This window comes from Entamoeba invadens, assembly GCF_000330505.1.
Source record: "Entamoeba invadens IP1 unplaced genomic scaffold scaff_1105074725591, whole genome shotgun sequence".
Taxonomy (NCBI): domain Eukaryota; phylum Evosea; order Mastigamoebida; family Endamoebidae; genus Entamoeba; species Entamoeba invadens.
In genome coordinates, this window is record NW_004191750.1 from 721,283 (window position 1) to 739,075 (window position 17,793).

Sequence of the window (17,793 nt, forward strand, 5' to 3'; positions counted from 1 at the left end):
TACTACTTACCCAAAAACGAACGACGGAAACTGAAAAACCACAAGAGATGCAGGCCCAACGATACACATACGTCCCTCACCTGCCAAGCTTATCAAAGCCCCGTCACAAACACCATCCCTTGACCCAGGAAAGTGTCGGAGACTATTTTGCGCCCTTTAGAAGACAAGTTCGTGGGACTGAGACCCCAATGATGCATAAGCCATCAAGGAATTTCCCGCCCTATAGCAAGGAGAACGACATGCAAGTCAAAGCGCTCTTAAAACGATATCAAAAGGTTGGGAGGAGACTAGCGCGTGGGTCCTATTGGGACATCTATGAAGCTGAAGACACACAAGACCCGAGCAACAAATGTGTATTAAGGGTCTCCAACAAGGGATTGTTACCAAATAGTTATAAGAGGGAGATGGAAGTGAATCCGAATATCGCAGACACGACGTACTTAGCCAAATTGATCGATATCGTCTACGACCAACAAAAATTTGTCTTCTATTCCGTCATGGAGTTATACAAATGTTCTGTGTTGGACGTGATGGAGAACAGAGGACTTTCGATTGAAGAGTCTTTATATGCCATATCAAGTGTAGCAAATGGTCTTGCCTATTTGAACCGAATTGGATACGTTCACTTGGACGTTAAACCCGACAATATGCTAGTCGACTATAATGGGAAAGTGAAGTTGGGAGACTTTGGAACAACACGAAGAATCGGGTCCAATGTCCCGATCTCGGAAACCGGGGACGGAAGATACTGTGCGCCTGAAGTCTTTCGTGGGTCGACTTCCCCACTTGCAGATGTGTTCTCTTTAGGTATTTGCTTGTTTGAGATGACGACGAAGATGACATTTCCGACATATGTTTGTTCCTCTACTTCTCCACTTCTAATGAGGGAGAAGGATACTATTCTTGTATAGTTTCGATACTATACTTTTCGTTATTAATAGAAATAGAGTGACGTGTAGCAATTCAAATTTGAACTGGACGACCCAATCATCACGAAGATGTTCCCGAATGAACAGATTGCACGGATGTATGTGCTGATGACGAACTTGGACTACTCGAAGAGACCGCTGCCGGAATATCTTGTAGGGTTTTCTCTGTTCATGTCAATCACGACGTACGGCATCCACCTTGACAAGTTCTGTGTGAGGTACTCTGACTTGGATGATAGCATTATATCCCCGCCACGGGTTATAACGTCGCGCGATTACAGAATGACGGCGCAATACCCTTTATGTAGGAGTGACTATAAACAACCAAACCTCAACTGAACAACCCGTGTTTGAGTTGTATTAAATAGTGAAGAGGAGTCGGTTGTGTGAAGGAGAAGACAGCAAAGAAGGTGAAGGTGTGTACATTTCGTGTTTTTTATCATTTTAGGGTTTCACATGTTTTTTAGAGATAACAAGAAATAGAGGAAGTCAATTCAATCGTCAGAGGCAGCGCCTGAATCATCGTTTTCTTGATCGTAATCTTCGAATTTGTTGGCATTGTAATCATCGAAATCTTCATCATCAAAGACTTGGTTGGCATCCTCTTCAGCTAACATCTTTTTGGCTTCTTTTTTACCTTCAAGGTCTAAACCCCCCTTTGTGGGAGCTTTAAGAATGGAAGTGTACCGTTTGGGAGGATGAGCAGTGGAATCTTCGGAGAGCTCCGGTGGAAGAAGTGATGAGGGAATACGAAGATATTGACGAAAGAAGGAGGGGTCGTGTTTGAGGGTCAATTGGTGAAGAGGCTTGTCTTCGTCTAAATAAAACGGCTGTAATTCCCACATTTGAAATAACTCACTGGCTACCTCAAAAGCATTGGCAGAGAGGGATTGATCGGATATAAAAATTGGAACGTCATTGTGTTGTATTGGTTGAGACATGAATGAGTCTTGAGATTATTTTTGTTTTTTTTATTGATATTTTATTAATGAAAAATAGAATAAATTACGTACTATATAAATAGTAAAGAAAACTAGTGTATGTTAGTTGCAATTTGTAATTAATAAGAATTAATAATAAAATTATTAATTTGATTATTAATTTGAAATGTTGAAAAGAACTTGTTGGGAAAAAAGTGAAAGTAAATTGGAAGGAAAGACATATAAACGGCAGATGGATGGAAGAAAAGATGTCAAGAAGAGAAAAGGAAATAAAAACAAAGAAGGGTTTTGATGGTGTATTTCCATTAGAGTATGTATTATAGTATTGGAAATAATTAATATGGATGTACATTAGATAGTGTCTCGGCTTAAAATTTTTGCATGAGAAAAAGAAGAGCAAACTACACACAAATGCATTTGATTACTAAGTTGGAAAAAGAATAAAAGCGAGGATATGAGGCCGAAGACAAATCGAAGTTGACCAAGTTTAGCCTCTCTAATTTGCGCGAGTAATTGATTTGCTTTGTGAGAAACATTGTGGGTGTTGACGTCATAGGGGTGTTCAAAGACTTGTAAAACTCATGTGTCTTGGCTTATTTCTGTTTTTTGATCCAAATATACAATAATTAGCTTTTCTGGGACAATGAACTATAAATTTACTATACAACAAATAAAAACAGCCACGTGTCCACAAAAAGATGCTCTGAAGTCTTGGTTCTAAAATAGAATGGCTAATGGCGTTGGGTTATGTTTTATAACGAACCTTTTATTCTTGATTTTACCAACAATTTCCCTTTTTTTCAGGCGTTTAGTTGCTGGGGAGGTTCTTTTCCAATAACTAAAAATAGATCAAACAAAGGGAAGAGCCCGTTGTTTAGCAACAAAGCGCTTAACTATTCGCACTAAAAAACGCCATGTGGAGCTTCACATATAAAAGTCAAGAAAAACTGAAAAAAACAAACAGAGATGCAAGACATGATGAGTCAGGATGAGAAGAGCCCAGTCAGCTTCCTTCAGAACTATGTGGTCTGTGTGAGTGGTTACTCCAACGACGAACGACTCTTACTGAAAAACATGATCGACTTCTGTGGTGGGATGTATATGGAAGACATGGAAAGCCGCAACGTGACTTACCTTCTGTCTAAAAACCCTATGAGCGACAAGACTAAGCACGCAATGAGATGGGGTGTCCCCGTCCTTACACACCAATGGCTCTTCGACTGTATGTCAGAGCGAAGACTCCTCTCGATAAATCCCTACCTCATCAATGCACGGAAGTAATGTAAACTAATTCACTGTAATTGATATTACGTATTTTTTCTTCGGTATTTTCGCCTTTTCCGCTCAATCTTTCCGACTCTCGTAATCTTCATTTCAACTTTTTTTCTGTCTTTTCTTGACTTTTATTCCCTGCTTCTTGAATAAACTATATTTCTTTGATTCATATACCAATCAATTTATTATAATAAATTTGTGTTCCTTTTTTCCTTCTTTTTTTAACATATTTACACACAAAAAAACTCTTTCTTTTCGTTTCGAGAAGAGAGTTTCGAAGCCAATTGAGCAATAAAAACAAATGATTTTTTATTTTGATTCAAAAACCATTCAAATATTAATATAACATTATTAATTAAATTATAAATTTATTGTTAACTATATATTATTATAAAGAATAATTTAATTTACTATTAAGTTATAATAATTTTTTGTATACAAACACAGCAAATATTTTTTTGGATTAAAAAAATTATCAATTTTGAAAAAAACTCAAAACGATGATCTTTCTTTTTGTCTATAGCTCACTCTCTTTTTTATGTGGGCCGAGCGGAGTAAATATAACTGATAATATGATTGATGACGGATACTGTGATTGTCCAGAACTGAACGATGAACCCACAACTGGCGGTTGTTCAACTTCGAATAACAAAAATTATTTTGAGTGCAAAAATCATGGTGTTAGTCTGCAGAAGATTCACTACAATCGAGTGAATGACAAGGTATGTGATTGTGATGACGGAACGGACGAGAGGTATGGCTTTTGTGACGATATAGTAAAAACTAAAGTTAAAGAAAATCTCCATAAACTTCAAGAGAAACGGGAAAAGAAAAGTTTAATCTCAAACGAGAGAGACACTATGACTCGAAGAGGTGTCGAGATTGTTGAAAAAGTGATTCAATTGGGATATAAGGCCTCTGACGAAATTGAAAAGATGAGGCAAACAGAACAAGTTCTTGAAAATGAGAGAAAGGCACGACTTGTTGAGATTTTTGAGGAGGAAAGAGCGGATGGGACACTTACACAACAACGAGAAAAGCAAATAGAAGAAGCAAAAAACTATTTTGTGAGTGAGGTTATCCCGTTTGGATTGAAAGAAGATGTTATATTATGGTTTAAAAAATACGACTTTCTGAATGTTCTATCTGACAGCAATCCCGAAGGCATCAACGACAAGACCTATTGTTTGATACGTCAAAAATTATCACAGATCCGATCTTTTATTTCAGACAACGATCGGGCCTTTGCGAGGAACTTTGCTTTCCAATCAGCGAAGAATGAAAACCATTTTTGTGTTCTTGGGTATTACGAACAGTGTTACACATACTCTACTTACAAAATGTGTATTGGAGAGAATATAACAAACTCTGGAAAGGTCATTGGACTATTTCGAGGGGCTGCGGGAAAGAACGACTTATACACTTATTCACAAGGAGATGTCGTCACACAAACTGTCGTTGTGTCCAAATGCGGAGAGAAAAACGGAATTCATAATGTGAAATCGACGGAACAGGGAAAGGAATTGATGTTGGTGACACCATGTGCTTGCACAGATGATGTACTTTTTGACGATATTGACAAACAAATCAAAGAAGTGAAAGACCAGTTAGAAATCATCGGGGAATAATTCATTCATAGCATTAGTTTGTAAACAACGTACATCGATTCAATAAGTGTATTATATTTTGCTCACACTGTTAAAAGGAAGGAGAAGTGTATAATTAAACATGTAATGGACTTTAAAATTTAATAAATGAAATAAACAAATACAAATAATTTAAAAGGTGATGGAAAAGGAAGAACAACTCTTTTTGCGGTCGACAAAAACGAACCACAAACTCACCTTTTTTATCAGAGGAAAGAAGGTTAGCATTCACAAAGACCTTAGACAATTCCAGTCAAAAGTAATTAAGAAATCTATTTTAATTCTCAAATATTGTCTATTTAATAATAACATAACTAATTAATTATAATACAATGAAATGAAAATGAATTGCAACACATTGTAGTAAATCAACAATACCAGTCAAAAAGTGTCTTTTTTAACGTAATCAAATAAAAAACACATCTATTTTTTGTAAAGTAGAATGCGAAATTGTTTTTTTAATATCGAAAGTTATTTAAAATAAATTATATTTTAATTCCACAAACAATTTAAATTCAAGAATATATTTTTAAATGAAGGACAAACCAGTTATCTATTCATTGTACCACAAATATACATTATTGACTGTAGTTATTTTATAATAAAATTATTATAACAACTAGAATTGTCTTTTTTATAAAATAGAAATAGGAAAAAAAGTATTTATAAATTTTATCAGTTTGTTTTTAGTTGGTATTTTCATAATGTGTATAGTTTAAATAGTATTAGAACAATTAAAAATATTGTTGTCAAAAACAAAGGTTGGGTATAAAAACAAAAAAATTTGTCATCTAATCGCCACAATGATGAAAAACATGTTTGATTATCCGTGATAGTTAAAGCACTTTTCTGAGTGGCCAACAACCATTAAATGACATAATTAATTGCTTCTTGATTAATTTTTGGTTAATGTTTTAAAAACAAAGAATGATAATAATAATCATTATATTTGATACATGTAAACATTTCATTATCATTAATAAATTGTTTAAATAGACAAATTTTTCATTGAAAACTTGATTTGTCAACTTTTCAAATAATTCATTTAAAAAACAGAAAAAAAAAATAATTATTTAAAATTATTTTTCTCTATTTCATGGTATTTTTATAATAATTTCTAATAACTTAACTATAAATAATAAATATAAAAAATGCACTAACCGGGACTTGAACCCGGATCTCCACCTTGGGAGGGTGAAATTCTGCCCTTAGACCATTAGTGCTTTCTTGATACTCATATTGAAATTGACTTGTGGGTGTGTAAAGACTTCAATGTGAAGAATCAAGTCAATTAGTGTTTTGTGAGATAAGCAGCAACGCCTTCTGGTGTTGGTTTCATTGTGTCTTTTCCTGGTTTCCAGTTGAGTGGGCAGACATCGCCATGTTCGTCCGAGAACTTGATTGCTTCGATGATTCTCTTTGTCTCGTCTGTGTTTCTTCCAATTCCGTTGTCGTTGACTTGCATGTATCTGACAATCCCCTTTGTGTCGACAATGACATACCCACGTCGTGCAATGCCGTCAGCCACATTGTACATGTTGTATCTCATGCTGATGCACTTCTTGATATCAGAAACAAGTGGGAACGAAAGCTTTCCAACACCGCCGTGCTCCTTTGGTGCCTCGGTCCACGCCTTGTGGCAGAAGACGGAGTCGACTGAGATGCCAACAAACTGGACATCATTCATCTCCTCTGCAAGTTTGGAGTATCCCATCATCTCTGTTGGGCAGACAAAAGTCCAGTCGAGTGGGTAGAACAACAACACAATGAACTTGCCCTTGTACTCAGACATGTCAAAGTCCTTGATTGCACCACACGGACAAAGGCACTGCGCTTTGATCTCTGGCGCTTCTTCGCCAACTTGCACTTTTGGCACAATTCTCAGAAAGTCTTCATACGCCTTCTTTGCTGGACACTCTTTCTCACACGTGAAATGTTTGTCTTTGCTTTCAGTTGGCTGTTTATAGAGTGGGTAACGTGTCACCGACACAGAGTACAATGACTCATTCCACTTCACGTGTCCAGAATGTAATTGTATTTTTGAAAAGATAAATTGCATTTTAATTGTAAATAGATAATATAGTATTTATTTGGTTATCAATATCATACAACTTCTTTGAGTAGTTTTGTGTAACTTTTGGTTTTAATTGTTACATGTGTGTGATTGGCTTTTTGTGTTCTCCACAATAATTACATTTCAATTACTTTTGACACATCTCACCATTTCACAATTTGTCATAATCAGAAGACCACATTGCGATAGAAACTTTGACGCATCATCTCAAACTGTTTTTTTATATTAATAATAATTTATAAATTTTAAATACAATAAGACCTCGATTATTTCCAATTTTTTTATTTTAAAAACCTCGACAGTTTCCAAATTAAACAAATTTAATTTTGTTGTAAATTGTTATATAGTTAATAAATCTCTTTTTCATAATAAAAAATAAACTAATATTATATAACACCTTTAATTATCAATAAATTTAAAACCCTACAAAAATCAAATAATACAATATCAAATATTTTATTATTTGATATAATAAATTTAACTATTATTAATAGTAAATAGTGGGTTCTTCGAATTGATACAAAAACAACAGAATAACACAGTTATAATACATTCAGTCGAAGTTTTTAACATCCCCATTATCCCAGAAACATTGCGCCTTCGTATTTTTCGATTGTATATTTTTTGAAACGTGTTCGTGTTTCTGCCGGTGGGCAACGATTAAGTGGACAAACCTTTGGCAGACCAAGAACGACGGCACGGTCTTGCTAAGTAAACAAAACTGCATCTTTGGTATAAAGTCCAGCGCAACCTCTTTCACGTCTTCTTTTCTCATCAGGATACACTTTTGGTACCTTCCGTCCCACAAATTGACGAAATGACAGATATCCCTCGCAAAGAAGAACGCAGCGGACGCAATACCACTCGACGCATTAGTAGTGAACACCGGATCGATGGCCATTACCGACATAAAAATAAGACTCGCCTCTACAATAGGGTGATTTCTCCTATCCTGAGCATAAGGAGGGTATCCCGCGGCTTGCCACAGTAAAGACAAAAAGTCAAATACAGTGGGGTGGTCGGGGTGGAAAAACCCCGTGTTGGTGAGTTTATACTCCATAGCTTTAATTGATTCAGTTGAGTATTTTCCATCGCACATTTTGAGAGCGGCTTCATTCCCAATTTCGATGTCCTGGTACCGTGCTGCTAAGATTAAGGAAGTGAGAAAGAGTAACCCAAGTTCGTCCGAGTTGACGACGCGCCGGGACGAATACAAGTCGACGTAGCACAACGCTTGAAACTCGATTTTTGCAGAAAATTTGAAGTAGTCGCACGTTCTAAAAAGCCAGTCAACCATCTGTGGACGCATGAAAGGAGTTGCTATAGAGAGGTCCGGTGCTGGTAAGGAAGTTTGCTTTTCTCTTAACACTCGACAAATGTCTTGAAACTCAGGTGTTATTCGTCGCTTTTTCTCTAATACAGTTGCCTTTTGTGAAGATGGGACAAAAGCGCTGATGGGTCGAATCGGCTTAGCTGATGCTATCGCCTCTTGCGCACACATGTTTGAACTTTTTAGTTCATTCGGGTTTTTGTCGTTGCAAAGAAAACGTGGGACCTCGTGGCGATGCGCGGCACGACTCGACCTTTTTAATTCGGCAAAAACCGTTGAATTGTATTGAAAAAAAACACCATTTGCTCCATCCACTTTTTAGTGGTTCCTTTTTTTCAATTTGGGGGTCTGTTTTTATTTGATTTTCATCTGATTTCAGTCTAATTTATTTCACGGTTATTTGTTTGTTTTACGGGATTTTATGATACCAAAAATACTCTTCAAATTGAAGGAAGTCAAAGAATAGTTTGGTGACTAAAACGTGATTTTGCCATGCTTTATTTTGAGCGGTAAATACTGTTGGTTTTATAACGGCCGTCTCATGCGAACTACTCCGGGATATTTTCGTGAAATATTCGATTCTCTGCTACTTATAGATCGTCAAAAACACAAAATTAAAATCATTTTTATCAATAAGAAAAAAATGCGGAAAAAGTGGGAAATCGTATTAAAAACTATTTGGACTAAAAAAATGCACTTTTGGTAGATTTTTCTTAAATAAAATTGTTATTTATAAAAAAATATCATTTTTTATTCATTTTAATAATACTATAAATATATTAATATTTTATAAATTATTAAATTGTTATGAATAATAGTTTTTTTTATAGAAAAGTATTTAATTATTCAAAATATTTAAAATATGGCAACCCTATTCAATAATTCCTCAAATTAAAAAAAATTAAATAGCAATAACTAAACAAAATCTATAATTATTAATATAGTTTATTAATTAATATTTTTTCTAATAAAAAAAAAACTAGTTATTAAATTATTAAATTATATAATATCATATATATGACATCAAAAAATAACTATAAAAGAACTTTGAAATAAACATATGGAAAAAATACATGAAAAACTTTTCTATTTGAAGAATAAGGTAAACAAAGAATGTGTGGTGGTTCTTGGACGAAAAGCTCTTTTAGTTTACCCATCACGTGATTTGATATTATCTTCAACAAATGGCCCAACATATGTAATATTATATACTTCTATTAAGAGCATGGAAATAGGGAGACGTTTGTTATATTTAATAATATATAATATTGTACTTACAATTTCATCTCAATTTTCAACTTATAAGTAGAATGTTGTATCACTATTAAACACATTGATGATTCTATTATATCAAGTAACTTAATTTTGTTCGATGAAGACTACACCACACTACAAATACTATATAATATGATATATGATTCTATCACAAATGAACCCCCAAATTTGATCAAATTTGAATTACTCACCTCTTAAAAGTCATTTACTTGTTATTACTATTTACGTTGTTTGGCAACAAAAAAGACTAAAAACAAAATTAATACAGAGCGTTGGTTGTTGAATTTTTCTTGATCATTTCCCCAAGCATTTTATTTCGCTTGTCCCCATCTTTTTTTAGTTGGTCAACTCTTTGCATTATTTCGTTTATAGCGTCTTGTTCCTCACTATCGACACTCTCTTCTTCTTCAAAGTCATCGTCACCTATGTCTTCGTCCAAATCAAAAACACCGTCTTCTTGTTGATCAACACTTTGATGTGTTTCTTCTTCATTTTCTTGCTCTTCCAACACCATTGGAGTGTGCATTGGCGTCACAACTAGCAACGGTGAAAATTCGTGGCAGAAGGTTGGCATAGACGATGTGAGAGGTGAGTTGAATGAGTTATTCGCTGGTGAGAAGTTAGATAAATAGTTCACAGCGACGTGTTGTGAAGCTAAAGGCACGGGTCGGTATGTAATGATTGGGTTTTGTGCGTCCATCGTTTGCTATACTTTTCAAAGATGGAGTTGTTCTTGTGGAGGAGCCCGTGTTCTAATTTTTTCGGTTCTAAACCTGTTTGTAGAATCGAATGATATATGTTCTTTGATGTTGTCGTAACTTCCTTTCGCCCTTGAAATTTTTTGCTTTGAATTGCGTTGGTTGTGGTATACAATGTCGGGAAATATCTCTTTATACACCTTGTTTTGTAAACTGTTGAATTCAAAACTTTCTTTGAAGTTCTTTGTAACTTTTCTTTACAATAATTGCGATGTTTTCCCGGTCATTAAACATTATTATAGCTGTTGTACTACCAAAACAGTTTTGTTTAATTCTTAAAATACAATATAATATATTTTATAGTTAAAGTATTATCTATTATTGTTTTTTTTGTGAGTAAAATTCAACTTTTTCTACAAAATAATACTTGTCTTCGAAGTTTTTTTTCTATTTTTAAATAAACTCCAAAGTTTTTTTGGTTGATCTGTTTATTGCAATATTTATCATTTATTGGTGTGTGTGTGTTTTTTGGGCTGTGTAAAGTATTATACAAATTAAACTTCTAAAAAATGGGAAAAGTATTTAATAAAACAAGGTTTACCCAATTTGATATAAATTAAATTATTTGAAATGTAATTATGAGTGGTAATAATTATTGTTTTAAAAACTAAAATAATATCAAACATATATTATTTTACACTTTTTAAATATAGAAACGAAATAGTTAATTGTAGTTATTTTATAGTTTTTGGAAAAATAAAAAAGAAATTTCTTTTTTTATATATTTTTATATCAATTAGTTATAACAAAAAAATATATATATATCCCCTTATATATACAGTTATGATAAAAACCAGTGCAACTTAAGCAAAAATGGGGTTACTGAGTTAAATAATTCTAAAAAAAGAAGAATAACATTATTTCTAAAATGTTTTAAGATTAATAATAAAATTATTAAAAAACTTACATTAATTATGTTATTGTTTTATTGTTTTATTTATTATAAAAGAAGAATTAAAAACATAAAAGAAATAACAAAGCTATCCATTTACAAATTAAAAAACGCAATCGTGATATTGTTGAACTCGGAACATTTGGGGTTAGTCCAAAATTGTTACTGACAGCAAAGGCGTGGGTTTGGAATTAAAAGTCCGAAAAATAAAAGTACTACTATGTGTATGTGTTCATTGAACAATTTCTATGTTATGAATTGAATAGAAAGGTCAGCGGACAAGTGTGTGGCTATTAACGAAAAATAATTCATTCAACCCGACGACTAAGGTTTTAGGTGAAGCTGGAATGATTTTGAAGATAAAAAATTCTTAAATAACCCAGTTTTTCTTGTGGAATGTCAGACTTTAAAAACCTAGTTTTCGTGCACCTTTTTTTCATTTGTATAGTTCAATTGTTTGTAACTTTTTAATCCTGTTTTTTGCATGTTATTTCCTTCTTGTTTATGATTAATAAAAAATGATTTTTTTAAAAAATGCATAATATCAATCATTTATAAAGGTAAAAATGTTGTTTTGGGAAGACCATCTTATATCAATTAAAAATTTAAAAGCCATAATTTGAACAAAACAAGAAAAAACCTCAAAAATAGCTTTGATGTGTTTACTTTTTATCGAAAAACTTAATTGTCATTTCTTTCGCCAAAATGATACCATCTTTTTTACTAACACTTAATAATAAAAATACCACAAATTTTAATTAATTAATTTGTTTGGTTGGTTTTTTAGTATTTTAGTATTCGAAGTGTTGATTAACCAACACTTTAAAAGTGATTTGTAGTTCAAATAAACAAATAATGAAAGACTTATCACGTTGGTCCGAATCAATAATTGGAAATAATGTTCTGTTATAGTAAATTTCAACATAATATAGATTGACAATCGAGCTCACAAAAAATATTATAGAGAGGTGAGTAAAAAATAAAATGACAAAACAATTTTCATCTTAGTGTTATTGTAAAAATTTATGAGTTAAACAAAAAAATAAAGCAAAAGTCCTATTATCTAGATAAGTCTTGAAATTATCAAATCTCTATCTTCTTGACTTAACAATCTTTGGCTGTTAGAAATGTTCTGGATGTTACGAACAATTGGTTTTCTCTCTTTTGTCGTCTCCGTTCTGGTGGACGTTGTTGAACTCGCTTCATTTCATTGAATCTCACATTTTCGCTTCTAATTGGATTACGTTCTGGTCCGAATACAGGATGAGATATGTGCTCCACCATTGGAATCAAAACACATCTGTTTACATCCTCTTCTGCAACCGGAGACCCAAAAATTCCTGGATATGTCTGACACACAATTCTCGCCTTTTGTGGGACAATGATTGACTCTTTTTTGATGGACAGTTTATGTCGGTCTTGTAAGTGATACCACATTGCTGAAAAGCAGAGACAACGTTTTGTCTCGTTGTTGCCGCCTGAAATGCAGACAACATTGAGATGAGTCTATTCATGAGAAAAGTTCCTCTTTTATCTCTTACATTCTTTGTAATGGTTTCTCCTTCCACTTCATCAACTTCCTCCTCCTCCACCACTTCCTCCATATCAAGTTGTTCCTCAAATACATTTTCAGTGCTTTTGTTTTCAATGTCATCTTCATCTTTGACTACTTGAGTAACATACTCACAGTACCGTCTTAGTTGGTTCTTACAAGAACCAAAGACACCCACGTCAAGACTTTGCGTCATATGGCTTGAGTGAGGAACAAGAAAGATTAACTCAATGTTATTTTCCTCGCATAATACTCTTAGGTCTTCGTTGACGTGACAACTGCATCCATCTATGATAAAAGCCGCTTTTTCATTAAAGTCACCAATTGTTTGACGGAGTTCATAACGTTTTTTGATTATGTAAGTTAGAGCGACATCTCAAAACCACACCAAAAATATATCAGTGCTTATAAATCCATTCTTCGTGTTGTATATTTTTATCGAAGAGTCGTCATATCTGTTGTCATATAATACAACATTCACTGTTTTGTTTGGCACAACAGTTCCTGGAGTCAACACATCACCACTCAACGCTATGCATCCTATCAGTGTTGTTCTTCTCCCTGCTCTGCTTAGTCCAATTTTAAGTGTTCCGTGCATTCTTTGTTCTCCCTTGTTGACGTACACTTTCACGGCTTTTCTGTCTGCGAATGGTTGTGTTCCCATCTCATCTTCATTTAAAACAAGTGCTGGATGAAGACCAACTATTTTTTGTAATGTAACATTGTAAAATTCTTTAATATCTTTTTCTTCCACCTTCACTCTGAAATTTTCGTCGGGTATTCCTAAAACGTATTCAAACAGTTTCAATCCCATTATGTATCTATGGAGATTTGATTTTGACACCATCATTTGCAATTCATTGGTGCAAAATTAGAATACATTAAGACTTGTTACTGCTAAACCGACTTTCCTGTGATCAAAAATGTATTTTAAACTGTTTTTCAAAAGTCGGTACTGAGGTGTCCCGATTTTTTGCATTTATTTTGTTTATTATTTTTGGGAATCGTTTTTTGTAATAAATTCGCTTATTTTTTCCAAGTTAAAAAGAGAAAAACGGTCTTCAAAAAATATTTTTTACTTGAAGATTCTTTAAGCATTAAAAAAATCCATATAAAATTTGAAGTAACGGGATTTTTGTTTCAGAAAAACACACGAATGATCCCAAAAGTGCATTTTAGTACAAAAGCAAATAAACTTAATGTCAATCTTTTTCATTATCAAACATTTCATTAATTAATGAAATATTCACAAAACAAAAGCTTAGTTCGAAGATTAGTATGCTTAGTAGTGTTGTCACAAAAACAATAAAAATAACAAAATGATTTGATAACTTATCTTTGTTGGGTTTTATAAAGTCGACATTCTTTTTGAGCATTTCAGTGAGAACATCTTTTTTAAAATATCCAATAACAAAACAATATTGTTATTTTGTATTATTTTTCTAGTGTTGCCCTTTGACAATTTTGACTTATGCCTGTCAAAATTATCAAACAATTGCTCTAATTATTTTTTGGTGTTTTTGGAACTCTTTATTTCATTATTTTTTATTCAGAGAAGATAACCACAGTTTGTTTTTAATTGAAAATATTTTTTAACGAAAGTAATTATCAGTTAAAACTCGACACAAACAACACCAATTCACTCAAACGTTAATTGTTGTGCTTTTAGGTCAACAATGCTGTGTATATGTTGTGAAGTATCGAGTTATGGTCAAATCAAATAACGGGATCAAGGTTTTTGGAAAAAGATGGCTAATATTCCGATATTTTCCCGAATTTGTACGAAAATAATTGAACGGGATTGGTATTTTTTTCAAAATAAAGTCGGTACTTTCGATTTTTTGTTTTTTGTTTTTTTAGGAAAAAACAAAAATAAAAAATGGGACTTTAGGAAGTTCTAAAAATATGACAGTACCGACTTTTGAAAAACAGTTTACAATTGATTCGCGGTTGCTTCTAATTTCACTTGGCATTCCCGGCTCAAGTACCATTTTGTGCACAATCGCGGGAAATTTCATTTTTTCTTTCGAAAGAGTGTGTTTGCCGATGTTGAACAATTCACAAACCGTGTTTTCCCAAAGTTTTAGGGATTTGAACACCTCAATACATATACCAATTTGGTATGTCCGATTTTTATTCTCGAGGTCTGGATACCTTTTTATTATTTCTTCAAGCAAAAATTTGGATTGAATAAATGATGCCGCTTCGAAAAAATCTTCATATTTATCAGACATGGGGTCGCCAAGTGTTCTTTGCTCTATGTTATCTTCCATTTCTTTGAAATCCAATCCCTTCATTTTTTCGTGATATTCGGAAGCCATTTATTTGTTTGATCAAAAAGAAAAACCTGTGTTTTTTATACAAGCACATATAAAAATTATCATTGTAATACAACTAGAAAAAAATTTATTATATTTTAAAAGTAAAAATTACTTTTAACTTTGACATTTGTTCAAAACAAAAAAATAGTTGTCGAGTGTAATATTGAAGAAATATATTGTTGTTGTATATTGACCATTTAAAAATTGCAATAAAAAATACTTTTGATTTTTTAAAGTTTGCACCAAAAAAAAACATTTGTTATTGATTCCGCGATATTGTGAAAAATGAGAGAAAGGTGCATCGAAAAAGTTTTTGTTTTATCGAAAAAGAATCTTTTTATAAAATCGACCGTCTTCTTTGTTCACTATTTGAAACTTATGGTTTGAAAATGAATAAACTTGTGATTTTCGTGTTATTTTTAAAACTAGTTTTTAATAATATTTTTTACCAAAAAAACTATTGAGATTGTCCAAAAAAAATAAAAAATGTACAAAGAAAAAACAAAAAAATATAAAAGAGTTGCACCATGAAGAAAAAAAAATAGTTTTATTTTTAGGATTCCTTGTTTTTTTTACTCAGTCACCCCATTTTTGCAAAAGTTGCACGGGTTTTGTCTAAAACTGTAATAGCAAAATCGGTTTATTTATTTATTTACAGTATCTTAGAGGTTCGCGGTTTTTCAACTGAATATTTTAACCCGTTAATAGGTAAAATACTTACTGTTAGAAACAAGAAGAAAATTATTTTTTTTACAAAAAATAAAAAACTTCGATTTATTTATACTTTATATTTCATATAAAAAAATAAAAGTTATTACAATAAATATGTATTTGCTACTTTATTTTGATTAACAAGAAAAAGTCAACGTGTGCACCTAAAAACTAAAATGCATTTCAAACAAAACATACAATAAAACATAATTATTATCAAAAAATATAAACGTATTTCAAATTTGTTTTTTATTCAAATGTCAATTGTTTCAAATTAAAAGCAATATTATTCATTAATTCACTCGTCATTGTTCATGAAATTTAAAAATAATTGTTGTGTTTGAGTTAATGAAACATATATAATTATTCAAAAACTAAATTTAGTAAACATTATATGACTTTTATTTTATAATGTAACAAGTAATAAGTAAATCACAAAAACACCAAACATTTGAATTGGTTATTAAGCATTTTAAACTATTTTTTATTCAATTGATTACATAAAGTAAAAAGAGTAATTAAATTATAATTTTTATGAATAAAGTCGCGCATATTTTTATAATGTATTTTATATATTTTATTTTTGTTTTTATAAACAACATTTTGAACACTTAATATGTATTAATAATTGTGATACAAATAAAAATTAATGCATCACTTTTAACTAAAATTGAATTTATCATTCAAGTATTCTGAAAGTATACCCAAAGATTGAGTCTGAAATAATAACATAGATGTTTTTATTCTATTGTTTTCAATAAGAAAATAAATAATTTGTTCAATGATATAATAATTATAATGTATTAACAATAAACATTCATCAAACTTAACTAAAGTATTTTTCCAAATAATATATTTTGAACAATTTGATAAAAATTTAAATTGTTAATATTCTGAAAACAAATGAATCAATTTATTTTCATTTGTAATATAATATATAAAAGCGACTTTTTCAAATGTAAATCCAGATTAATATGTCCACTACATCATTTCAAATACAATACATACACCAAAACATTGAAATTAAAGCTTCTGATGTTTGGGAACATGCATCTTTGTATGAAGTTGAAAAATAAACACATGTATAAAAAGGCTTATCCCAAAACACGATCCACCCAGCATAAAACCGTCATTTAAAATAAATAAAAATTGTGTATATTGGCTTGTATGCGACAAGTGTAGAAAATACACGAATATGATTTGTCAAGTGGTTCGGTTTCAAACATGAAACGACATATTGTTTCAACACACAAAGAAATGAATTATGTTTGCAAAATTGTGACATACGAACCAAACAAACGCAAACCAAGTAATAATGATGTTATTATTGCAGAATATATCATTAACTCAAACTTGCCATACGAACACACAACAAGTCGTTCTTTTTTGGAATTGATGTACCATACAAACTTAAATGAACCAAAACTTACACCAGACAAATTAGCACGGACAGTAATTCCAAAATTATTTGATGCTGCCAAACTTAATGTCAAAAACAGGCGTAATGAAGCACTATTCTTTTGTACAACAAGTGATGGTTGGAGCACATATATGTGTGAAGAAGAGTTTATGTCTCTAACTTTGCATTATGTTGACAAATATTACACCTTAAATAACGTCTTGTTAGAAATAGCACAAATTGAAGGAGACAAAACATCTGCAAACATCCAACACAATTTGGAAGTGTTCTTCGAAACTTGGAATTTAAAAGATAATTTTGTTGTTATTACTGATAACGCTGCCAATCAAATTAAAGCAGTCAAAGATTCAGGAAAGACATCTATTGGTTGTTCTTGTCATACATTTAGTCTAATAGCAGAGAGATCCACAAGAGAAGTAAAAAGATACAACTTACTTCTAGTAAAGCTCCATAGAGTAGTTAATCTTTTTAGCAAAAGTATACAAATGAAAAATTGGCTTGAAGAAGCACAAACAATTGATGGTAAATCACCACTTCGAATTGTGAAACCAGTTGAAACAAGATGGTTTGGTGATTATTTAATGGGTAACAGAATATTAATAATTGTAAAATATTTGAACGTTGCGATAAGAAAAGACAAACCAAATAATGAACCCAACAACGAGAAAA

General features: G+C 32.0%; 9 protein-coding genes across 9 annotated transcripts; 3 read left to right on the forward strand and 6 right to left on the reverse strand.

Moving 5' to 3' along the window:
• Positions 1 to 47: 47 nt before the first annotated feature.
• Positions 48 to 1,268, forward strand: EIN_174100 (membrane-associated tyrosine- and threonine-specific CDC2-inhibitory kinase, putative; the record flags this gene model as incomplete). Its single annotated transcript, XM_004184033.1, has 2 exons — positions 48 to 854; positions 960 to 1,268. The coding sequence occupies 2 exons, from the start codon at positions 48 to 50 to the stop codon at positions 1,266 to 1,268; spliced, it is 1,116 nt and encodes a 371-aa protein (XP_004184081.1).
• A 155-nt stretch (positions 1,269 to 1,423) lies between these two features.
• On the reverse strand, positions 1,424 to 1,870 carry EIN_174110 (hypothetical protein; the record flags this gene model as incomplete). The annotated part of the gene is made up of 1 exon (XM_004184034.1): positions 1,424 to 1,870. One exon carries the CDS (start codon positions 1,868 to 1,870, stop codon positions 1,424 to 1,426), a length of 447 nt encoding a protein of 148 aa, XP_004184082.1.
• A 966-nt stretch (positions 1,871 to 2,836) lies between these two features.
• Positions 2,837 to 3,151, forward strand: EIN_174120 (topbp1, putative; the record flags this gene model as incomplete). The annotated part of the gene is made up of 1 exon (XM_004184035.1): positions 2,837 to 3,151. One exon carries the CDS (start codon positions 2,837 to 2,839, stop codon positions 3,149 to 3,151), a length of 315 nt encoding a protein of 104 aa, XP_004184083.1.
• Positions 3,152 to 3,645: 494 nt separating this feature from the next.
• Positions 3,646 to 4,773, forward strand: EIN_174130 (glucosidase II beta subunit, putative; the record flags this gene model as incomplete). Its single annotated transcript, XM_004184036.1, has 1 exon — positions 3,646 to 4,773. One exon carries the CDS (start codon positions 3,646 to 3,648, stop codon positions 4,771 to 4,773), a length of 1,128 nt encoding a protein of 375 aa, XP_004184084.1.
• A 1,309-nt stretch (positions 4,774 to 6,082) lies between these two features.
• EIN_174140 (hypothetical protein) lies at positions 6,083 to 6,850 on the reverse strand (the record flags this gene model as incomplete). The annotated part of the gene is made up of 1 exon (XM_004184037.1): positions 6,083 to 6,850. One exon carries the CDS (start codon positions 6,848 to 6,850, stop codon positions 6,083 to 6,085), a length of 768 nt encoding a protein of 255 aa, XP_004184085.1.
• A 568-nt stretch (positions 6,851 to 7,418) lies between these two features.
• Positions 7,419 to 8,366, reverse strand: EIN_174150 (cyclin, putative; the record flags this gene model as incomplete). The annotated part of the gene is made up of 1 exon (XM_004184038.1): positions 7,419 to 8,366. The coding sequence occupies one exon, from the start codon at positions 8,364 to 8,366 to the stop codon at positions 7,419 to 7,421; it is 948 nt and encodes a 315-aa protein (XP_004184086.1).
• Positions 8,367 to 9,729: 1,363 nt separating this feature from the next.
• On the reverse strand, positions 9,730 to 10,044 carry EIN_174160 (hypothetical protein; the record flags this gene model as incomplete). Its single annotated transcript, XM_004184039.1, has 1 exon — positions 9,730 to 10,044. One exon carries the CDS (start codon positions 10,042 to 10,044, stop codon positions 9,730 to 9,732), a length of 315 nt encoding a protein of 104 aa, XP_004184087.1.
• A 2,380-nt stretch (positions 10,045 to 12,424) lies between these two features.
• Positions 12,425 to 12,868, reverse strand: EIN_174170 (hypothetical protein; the record flags this gene model as incomplete). Its single annotated transcript, XM_004184040.1, has 1 exon — positions 12,425 to 12,868. One exon carries the CDS (start codon positions 12,866 to 12,868, stop codon positions 12,425 to 12,427), a length of 444 nt encoding a protein of 147 aa, XP_004184088.1.
• A 180-nt stretch (positions 12,869 to 13,048) lies between these two features.
• On the reverse strand, positions 13,049 to 13,486 carry EIN_174180 (hypothetical protein; the record flags this gene model as incomplete). Its single annotated transcript, XM_004184041.1, has 1 exon — positions 13,049 to 13,486. The coding sequence occupies one exon, from the start codon at positions 13,484 to 13,486 to the stop codon at positions 13,049 to 13,051; it is 438 nt and encodes a 145-aa protein (XP_004184089.1).
• Between the last annotated feature and the right edge of the window lie 4,307 nt (positions 13,487 to 17,793).